This window comes from Vipera berus, assembly GCF_964194415.1.
Source record: "Vipera berus genome assembly, chromosome: 3".
Classification (NCBI taxonomy): Eukaryota; Metazoa; Chordata; class Lepidosauria; order Squamata; family Viperidae; genus Vipera; species Vipera berus.
In genome coordinates, this window is record NC_138204.1 from 124,420,652 (window position 1) to 124,430,452 (window position 9,801).

The 9,801-nt window shown below is 48.1% G+C and overlaps 1 protein-coding gene across 1 annotated transcript; it reads right to left on the reverse strand.

Annotated features, from left to right (window-relative positions):
- Positions 1 to 2,707: 2,707 nt before the first annotated feature.
- On the reverse strand, positions 2,708 to 5,941 carry FOXA2 (forkhead box A2; the record flags this gene model as incomplete). The annotated part of the gene is made up of 2 exons (XM_081325331.1): positions 5,724 to 5,941; positions 2,708 to 3,976 (listed from the first exon to the last, which is right to left on the reverse strand). Exons 1-2 carry the CDS (start codon positions 5,808 to 5,810, stop codon positions 2,708 to 2,710), a joined length of 1,356 nt encoding a protein of 451 aa, XP_081181457.1. The 5' UTR covers positions 5,811 to 5,941.
- Between the last annotated feature and the right edge of the window lie 3,860 nt (positions 5,942 to 9,801).

Here is a 9,801-nt window from a genome sequence, read left to right on the forward strand (position 1 = left end):
CTCCCCCCATCAGCGGGGAAACTCTCAAGAAAGCTGGGGCTGATCTTCTTCCCAGCAGCACCCCGTCTTTGGAGGCGGCTTCTCTTTAACCATTTCCTTTCTAGTGCTTAGAGCCGCCATCAGCCGTCGCTCTGGCGGGATAAAGCCTATCCCTACCGCGGATGGACGCGTGGCCCAACGAAGATTAGGCAACGCTATAAAACACTAGCGTGGAAATGGTCTCTGTTTGACGAGAAGGACTTTGGAATCGCAAGAAGACTTCAGGGCTCCCAGAACCACTAGTCAAAGGGCTGGAAGATAGGCAGAACAGCAGTTCCAGCTTTCATTACACACTTTTTTTTTTTTGAGAAAAGGGGAGAGGGACAGAGGCACAAACTAGCAAGGAAAAACAGGGAGATTTTTGCCCCTGTAGTGAGCCCACCAGGCTGAACTGTTGATTATACAGCGACCTTCCTTCCTTCCTTCCTTCCTTCCTTCCTTCCTTCCTTCCTTCCTTCCTTCCTTCCTTCCTTCCTTCCTTCCTTCCTTCCTTCCTTCCTTCCTTCCTAGATTTTATGCAGACTACATAAGACCATCTCTCCGTTACCATGTTTTGGTTTCTTACCAGACAAGAGGGAAACGGCAGGACCTGTCATTTTTATAATTATTCTAGGAGCCGCTTGTTTAAAGGTGGAATCATGGCCTTTACTAACCAATTGTTGATAGATTGCTGGGGTGCTGTTAATAAGATGCTTCAAACTCTTGGTTCCTTGAAATATACACTGCATATTGATCAGCGTCCAGCTAAAGACACTTTAATTACCGGACCAGTCCTTTAGTAGAGGAGAATTGATTTTAACCCTACTATGAATGTCAAAGAAACATTCGGGGTTTTTTTGTTTTTTTAAAAAGGCTGGATCTTGTCACTTGTAATTATTGAAGGGTACAGTCATATTCAGACTTACCTAGCAGTGCCTTTCATTTAAGGAGACAACCTCTCTCTCAGATGTAACAACACAAAAGTTCAATGGAGCTTGCTGTAAAACAAAACAGGGCTGCAACTTCAGAGCATTTATGAAGATGCTAATATTCAGACGTTAGAATAAATATTTCCCATAGGAACATAACTGTAAGAAATGGTAAAACCAATGGACTTAGTAATACTTTACTAATGATAGGGTTGTAAGAGCAAATGATGCCAAACCATTTAAAGCAGCAATAAGAAAGTTGAACCTCGTTGAGCTCATTTCCCCCCCCCTTCTGTAGACATGGATGGGATTGCATCATCAGTAGCACCTGCTGGGTTTCACTCTAATTGCAACATGTTCACAGGATCCCCAACCTTATGACATACAAGCAAATCAAAACACTCAAGGGTGTAAGTCATAATGAATCCAGTTAAATATTATTTCCTGCAAAGTGAATAGGCAGGAAATAGAAGAAGAGGTCAGTGGGCCTCTCTTGAAAAAATATGCATGCATGCAGACAGAATCATTGAATATTCCTAGTGGACGTTCATGTAAGAACTGTGCAATGCTAAGCTACCTAGAAACATAACCTGGGTCTCCGGAGGCTTCAACATATGTGTTCCTGTGTGCCATTTCCATACTATGGAAAGGAAGCGGCAAAAGAGCCTTTCATTTCTGTTTGTTTTCCTTTCCTTTTTTAAAACTTCTCCTAATACAATTAGTGCACTGAATTGAAATTATTCCACAATCTTTTCCAACCCCAATTTAAAAGATTGCATTATGCATTTAAACCAAAAGAAATGAGGAAGAAGAGATGGATGCAAAACTATAGATTTTAAAGAAATGTTGAAGGACGGGGTGGGGGTGGGGGAAAAATATCCAACATCATTTTAATATTGGTTGGTGGGAATTTGGCTGGCCGTTACCAGAATACACAGTTATAACCCATAAATAAAACGTACAGAAACGATAAATTAATTTGATTCCAAGTTTTTGTGTGTCAAATTACAATCTAAAGTCTCTCTTCTTTTCTTTTCTCCCTTTTTTCCCCGATTTCACAATGCTACAGTCTTTTTGATCCTCGGTTTTCAAATCTAACAGCAGTTCACACTCACACACACACACACACACACACACACACACACACACGCACGCATACTTCACTTCCACATCCAAAAATAGATATATTTGTAACTTCCTAACCCAAAATAACAAATATACCTAGGATCACCTTTTAATGCCTTAAAATAAATCTTCCAGATTCAAAGGAAAGTTAAACTGGTGTCTGAAGGAAGCTGAGCATGGTGTCACGACCCGGATCCGCAGCAGGAGCAGTTTCTACTCCTCACGGTCGGTCGTTGGAGTCAATGAGCTCTTCCCCTCCCCCCTCCCACTTCGGCAGGCGCTTAAAATCATACAACAGCGGAAAAAGTACCTAAATATTTGGTGCCCCATTCTAATTGGTAGAGGGCATGAGTGCCGGGTTCCCAGTTCTGTGCTCCCCCCAGACAGGTCGGAAAGAATCTTGAGCGCTCATCCAAAGAATCGGGGGGGGGGGGGCTGAAACTGTCCAACATTTTTTAAGGGAGCTTTGGACCTTCCCTGGACTGGGCCTCTTTCCGTGGGCATTGGGTCGAGGGGGCAGGGCAGCTTTGGGCACAACGTTCAGACTTTTCGAACTCTAGGGAACTTTTCTCCCGCCCCACAAAGTCTCGGTTTCGGCGTCGGGAAGGAGAGAGGGACGGGGGGGGGGGGTTTCTTTAGGACGAGTTCATGATGGGCCTAGAGTACATCCCTTGGTAATAGGAGGCGTCTCCGGCCAAGGGCGAGGCCTCGAGGCCGCTTTTGTTCGTGACAGAGCCCATGGCCAAGCTGCCGGGCACCGGAGAGCCATAACCGGCGTAGTGCATCACTTGCTCGTAGGCCTTCAGGTCCATTTTGGGGTGGGGAGGATGAGGGTGGTGGGCGTGCTGGTGGTGGGGGTGGGGATGGTGGGCGTGCTGCTGCTGCTGCTGCTGCTCGCTGGAGGACATCAGGTTAGTGATGGAGAAGGGGTGGTTGAAGGCGTAGTGGTGCTCGGCCTTAAGGTGGGCCTCGTGAGAGAGGCCCGGGTGGGCGTGATGCTGCGCCAGCAGGTGCTGCTGCTGCTGCTGCTGCTGGGCCGGCGACGGGGCGGGCTCCGGCTGGCCCTTGAGCTCGGCCAGCGAGCGCTTGTGCTCTCGGCAAGGCGAGGCGTTGGAGCGCGGCGATTCCGAGGCTCCACTGGGCCCCTCGCGCTCCGTCTGCGGCAGCGCCTTCTTGCCGGGGCCCGAGGCCGGCGAGCCCCCCTGTTGCTGCTGCTGCTGCTTGGCGCCGGGCGGTTTCTCGCACTTGAAGCGCTTCTGGCGGCGCAGGTAGCAGCCGTTCTCGAACATGTTGCCCGAATCGGGGTGGAGGGTCCAGAAGGAGCCCTTGCCCGGTTTGTCCGGCGAGCGCGGCACCTTGAGGAAGCAGTCGTTGAAGGAGAGCGAGTGGCGGATGGAGTTCTGCCAGCGCTGCTGGTTCTGCCGGTAGAAGGGAAAGAGGTCCATGATCCACTGGTAGATCTCGCTCAGCGTCAGCATCTTGTTGGGAGACTGCTGGATGGCCATGGTGATGAGGGAGATGTACGAGTAGGGCGGCTTGGCGTGCGTGTAGCTCCGGCGGTAGCTCTTGGCGTCGCGGGCGCGGCCCAGGCCCGCCGCTGGCCCGTAGCCGCCGCCCCCGCCGCCCCCGCCGGCCCCCACCGGGCTCAGGGCAGAGTAGGCGCCCAGCGCGCCCCCCATGGAGCCCGCCTGGGCACCCAGCGGGCTCAAGCTGGGGCTCAGGTGGGCCGCCATGCCGGCCATGGCCCCCGCGCCGGGAGACAGGTTCATGCCCGCCGGGCCAGCCGCGTAAGACATGCCCATGGAGCCGCCGGACGCCACGGTCGAGAGGTTGCCAGCGCTGCCCATGCCGGGCATGGCCATGTAGCTGTTCATGCCCAAGCCGGCATTCATGGAGGAGTAGCCCTGCAAAGGCGACAAAAGGAAGGAGCCTGGTGGTTAGCCACTCTTGCGTCCGGATCGCACCCGACCAAATCCCCGAGAGCCCCATCTTCCCTGCTGACCCCCTGTCCTTCTCTCTACACCGCGCACCTTCCCGGACTTTCCCGAAAACCCTTGGAAATATTGGAAGTATTTCTGGGACTGTAGTAGCGCTTCCTTGGCCAGGACCCCACGCTCCTGAGGAACTTGGCATTTCGGTGGGAGAGAATTAAGCCGGTGGCGAAAGCTGAGGTTGAATCCCAGCCGTTTGGAAACCGCCTCCGGTAAATTCAGTGTTCAAAACAGCCAGACTCCCCGGATCGTGGCCAGGGCGAAGAAAGGGGCTATGTGACTGGAAATTCCACTGGATCTCTTTAAGGAATAAGATTTGGCTGTTCATTCCACATATATGCTCTGGAGATCATAGCTCAGTTCCCAGATTTTAAGAGCTCCGCTGGTGTGTGTGTGTGTGTGTGTGTGTGTGTGTGTGTGTGCTTTTACATCCTACTGTTTGAGAAAGAACTTTGCTCAACTAAATTGTCTAGTTTCTCGAAGACCAATGAAAACTTCTGTTCATCATAAACATACCCCACCCCCCGATATTTAGCCTTAAGTGTTGATCTAGAAACAAAGTCCTACGGTTCCAGCACCTTCCCTCTTCAGAACATGCAGCGCGACCCAATGAATGTTTGCTCAGAAGTAGGCGCCATTGGATTAAATTAGGATTTACTCTCTGTTAAGTATGTGCACCATCACAATTCGAGACGCACCAATCCATTGAACGAATTCCGAAGGCGTTCGCTTTCCAGTTAGAAGCGATTCCCTTGGATCGCAATGTAACTTACTTCCCAAGTAACCAGTTCGCGTCGGCATCGCTAGCCCAACTGGCAACTGTATCCATGAAAAGTCTCGACCCCAATTAAGAGTGTTCAAGCTTAACTCAAAATTTAATCCGTGTTCTTGGGAGTAATCCACATTGATTCTCCAGCGGAATTTTAGTTCTCAATAAACTGAGGACTGCAACTCAATCGCGGCACTAGGGCATCTCAACAGATTAAATTAAACCCTCAGCAGAAGGGCAGAGTCCAGACCGGCGCCCTTAAGAACGGGGGGGGGTAATCTTAGAGCTTCAGGAGGAAACCTGAAAAGTGCATTGGATCAAGAAAAAAAATGCATTGAAGTTCAAAGGGACCATGCAGTTTCCTGGGCCATGCGGAGCAGATACATCCAAACACCCTGAGAAATTATGGGTTGCAAGTAAATCTTTCCTCCCTTCACCGGAGACTATCAAATAAAACAACACATTTTTGCCCCCCTTTACACTTCCTTTTCCTTAAGACTCTGAACCTTCCCAGGGCAAATTTTAGAACCATAATGTCCCCCCTCTTCTCCTTGCTTCCTTATAGTTTCCCCCCCCCCACGCCTCCCCCCCCCCACACACACACAACTTCTCTCTGCCAAACACAACTTTGTTAGGATAGCGCGGCTAGGCATGGCAAAAGGATTTGGAGGCTTCGCAAGTCAATATTTGATCACAAAGTTAATATTATCTCAAGGCTAACAGAGTGTTGTATAAAAGGAGAGAGGGAGAGAGAGAGGGAGAGAGAGAGACTCCTGTTTTTAGCAGAAGGAGGAGGCTTGGGGATTGGGTGGGGGACCCGCACACAAAGAGAGAGAGAGAAAGAGAGAGAGAGAGACGCGCGCACGCCAAAAGACAGAAGTTGCCTTTTACCTCCGGCTCGCCGTAGTAGTTGCTCCACTCCGTGTGCTCGTGTCCTTCCATTTTCACGACTCCCAGCATACTGGAAGCGGAGTGCATAGCAGTTTAAAATTTAACAGCCACAATAAGCGACGGCAGAGAGGGAGAGGGAGAGGGCAGAGGGAGAGAGAGAGAGGGAGAGAGAGAGAGAGAGAGAGAGCAACCTAAAAAAAAGAAGGAAAAGAAAAACAATCCCCTCTGTAACCCTCCCTCTCTCCCTCCTTCCTTCTTTCTCTTCCTCCTCCCCTCCCTCCCTCCCTCTTCTCTATGGGTGATGGAGAAGGGGAGGGGGAACCGCTCAGCTTGGGGTTTGTCCCTGCTTGCTAAGGCTGCTGCTGCGGCTGCGGCGGCTGCTACTACTACTGCTTGGGTGGGTTTCACAGTGAAGAGCCGCCCGGAGGCGAAGGCAAGGTGGAGGAAGGAGGAGGAGGAGGAGGAGGGAGAGAGGGACGGAGGGAGGGAGGAGGAAACGAAGTGGTGCAGTGACGTGGATGCCCGAGTACTCAAGCAGGCAGCTGCGGGGCGCAGCTCCAACCCGCAGGTCCTGGCTAGGCGCTTTGAATAATCAGGTCCCGCTCAAGGTTCTCCTCGCAAGACGTCTACTTTGCGCATCTTTTTTGCGAGGCCCGAAAGGATGTGCCTTCCTTTTCTCTCCCCATCACATCCTTCCTCTCCCCCCCCCGCCGCCCCCAACTTTTTCCCTGCTCCCGAAGGCTTGCTGTATGGCAGTCGACTGTCACGGACGGGACCTCTCATACTTCGCCCCACAAACTGTGGCAAGTCCGTTGCGAAGGAGTGGCTCTCTGTTGGGCTTTAAAAGGGATGCTCCTCTTTCAACTGTAGCCTCTTGGCTTTTTGTTTGTTTGTTTGTTTTAATAGTAGCTCTGAGATGGCGTTAGTGCCAGATAGCTGAGAATGTGATTGTTAAGATCAGAATGGAGTCTGGTGGCATATAAATTTAATAAATTGCTGCTGCTGTTGTTGTTGTTACTATCATCGGACCTTCCCTCTTGAACAAGGTGAGATTTTTTCCTCCTCTTTTCTCAAGTGAACTCCTTGTGTTCAGGAAAGAGAATTTGGTGGGAGAGCGAAGAGCATCTTAGACACAGCAGACATTTTCAAAATGCATGGTAGCAGGTTGGACAACTATTCAAAGTCAGCAGGGCCTGGCTGAGAAAGGTTCCGTTCTTGTTAAATTGTTCCTAGAAAGAAAGTATCTCAAGGGTAATATCTCTCTTTAGAAGCTCAGCACAGGGAATTCAAAAATCCAGTTCGGCCAGAATTAAGGGACGAAGGACCAAATGCGATTGTTAGCCATTTTCCAACACCCCCCCCCCCCCGCTGAAAAGTTTCCTAAAATCAGTTTTAAAAACGAGAGGCGAATGGGGATAATAAGAACTGTTGGATAAACTGCAGTGAAATAGTTACCTGCCTTCCGTCTGGAATAGATCTTTGAGCACCTAATGCTTCAGAGCAGCTTTTCAAAATTAGCTATTCTCCCGGTGTGCTTCCTCGCTTGCCAGACATTAGTACTTATGACCGTTTTGTGTTTGTTTGTGTGTGTATGTGCAATCTCAGCACATCCTGAGGACATCAATTTAGAGGAGGCTGCTGTAGCTGGTTCGTTGACGAAGGTATTTGGATTGAAATTCTGGACTTTGCATTGAGGATCTTCGGCCCAATCTTAGAAGGAAAAGCAAGGCCCTTCCAAGGTTCAGAGAAGACCGAGAGCGGAAGTACATCTAAATTCCACCTCTCCCCATGCACTTCCTCTTCTGTTGATGCACTATTTCTTCCAGTGCTTTGTCCACTGATGGGAAAAGTTACATTTTTCTCCACGATGCTCTATCCCTAACCTGATCTTTCAGGTCTTCCAACAATATACTCATTGCCAAATAAGGGATTACTGTACTTCTAATGATTATATTTATGTTTAAAATCTAGAAAGCTAAAATGACCGCTTGAAAAACGAAGCTGTTCTTTGAAAAGGTTTCATTGCATTGAGGTGCCTGGGACAGCTCTGGGGTGTGGGTGTGGGTGGAAATACTTCTCCTTTAAAAAAAAAGGGACAGTGAGCAGGACTACTTGTCACTGTGGGCTTTTTGCATTTAAGCAAAGACCTGTTGTCACTCACTGTCACTATAGCTATTCTCACAGTCTCTCAAAATAGGGTGTTCTACATCACCTGGAGGCCAATTCCCCATCAGCGATTGACAGCAATCACCACCGGACACCACCTGACATCCCTGAACCATTGTAAAGTCTACCCCATTGCTGTTATATTATTGGATGATTGGATAACACTATGGCACTATAAATATCCACTGAGGAAGCAGAACAACTCACAATATTAGTTGCTCTTTCCTATTGCAGCAGGCAAAACACAGAAGGCTGCCAAGTTGGTTCTAGGAAGAAATCTCTTCCTTAGCAAGGGCTCTAAAAATGAAGGTAACTAGCCAGCAGTCAGAGCTGAAGGAGGGAATCCTCCAGATCAACTGTTTGGTGCCTGCAGCTGAATCAGGAGGCATGCTTGCACTCCTCTGCAAAATAATTGGTGTCTGCAGTAGCTGGGTGGATGGTCTTTCAAGGACAAACTGCATCCACAGCCAAACTGTAACCCCATTTACATTGGCGGGGCTACCCTGCACAGAACAGCAGAGGACAATATCTCCATATTCCGAAGTCTGGAAAAGAGTCTTCTTTTTTCCCCATGGGGAATTCTGCTCAGTCAACTCCTTGTATCAAACTATGGCACAAACACGATCAGGCCACCTCTTTTTTTTTTTTCCTGCTGTGGCCCTCTGATGTTGCCCTCATCTCATACCAGTACTCAGCCCAAGAGCAAGACAGCCTTAACTGTCATAAACTGAACCACGGACACAGTAGGGCTTGCTTTATTTCAGCACTGTGTCCCCTAGCCTCAAGATCTACGAAACCTATCAGGCAATTATTGTCTCTGAGAAAATCAGGAGAGCAGCAAAAGACCACAGAGGAAGGAAAAGAACACAATGGGGGGAAAAAAGATTTCTACGAGCTCAAGGATGAGTGAAAGCACTTTCTTTTTTTTTATTGAAAAGTTTTATAAAAATTACAATATAATCCCCAAAACCAACCCACCCTAACCCCCCCCCCCCGGTCTCCCTCCCCCACTTCCCAGAGCTGAGTACAGGGTTACAAATATAATAAACATAATCTAACTAACGTTAACCAACTATATAAATAACCAAGTTCATAATGCGCTTTAACTCCCTTTTAACATAAATACAAACAAAATAATAAAAACATAAATTAATATCCTAGTTATTGAACAATACTAATACTAAAAATAATAATACCATATAATTAAAACAAATAAAAATTCCACTATAATAAACTATTAATAATAATCTAAAATTTACTCATAGGCTAAATGGAACTTTTTAGTCCCATATTTATTCTGAATATAATCTATCCATCTTCTCCAGACCGAAATGTATCTTTCTTGTGAATGATCCTTCAAATAAGCAGAAATCTTAGCCATTTCTGCTAAATTTGACACTTCAAGCGTCCATTCTTCTATAGTAGGCAAGCAATCCTTCTTCCAATATTGCCCTACCAATAACCTTGCAGCTGTTATCAAAGTCAACATCAAGTTAGTTTCTTTAGTATCACAATCTATAATAACACCCAATAAAAATAGAGTGAAAGCACTTTCACGTCAGCCCTACACATAGGGTCCTACACCTCATAGTGAGAAAATGGCCAGCGATATGTACTGACCAATAGAGACTGATCTCGGCTGTCCTTGCAGCATCTCTTGAGGCTCCTCAGTAGAGTTAAGCAAGGGGGGGGGGAAGTCTCTTCTCATTAGGAAGACCCAACAAAGGACCACAGAGAGCTGGCTTGTCATATTTTCCAATCTACTGGAAGATAAGACATTCAGAATCTAACAATTACTTTCCTCCTCCAGCCCTGGGAGGATTAAAGCCACCTGGTGTGGGGGACTTTTGAGTGTTGGGTTCGCAACTTGAGGCCCAATGGAGTCGAAGACAATTAAGACCAGAGGAGGCCC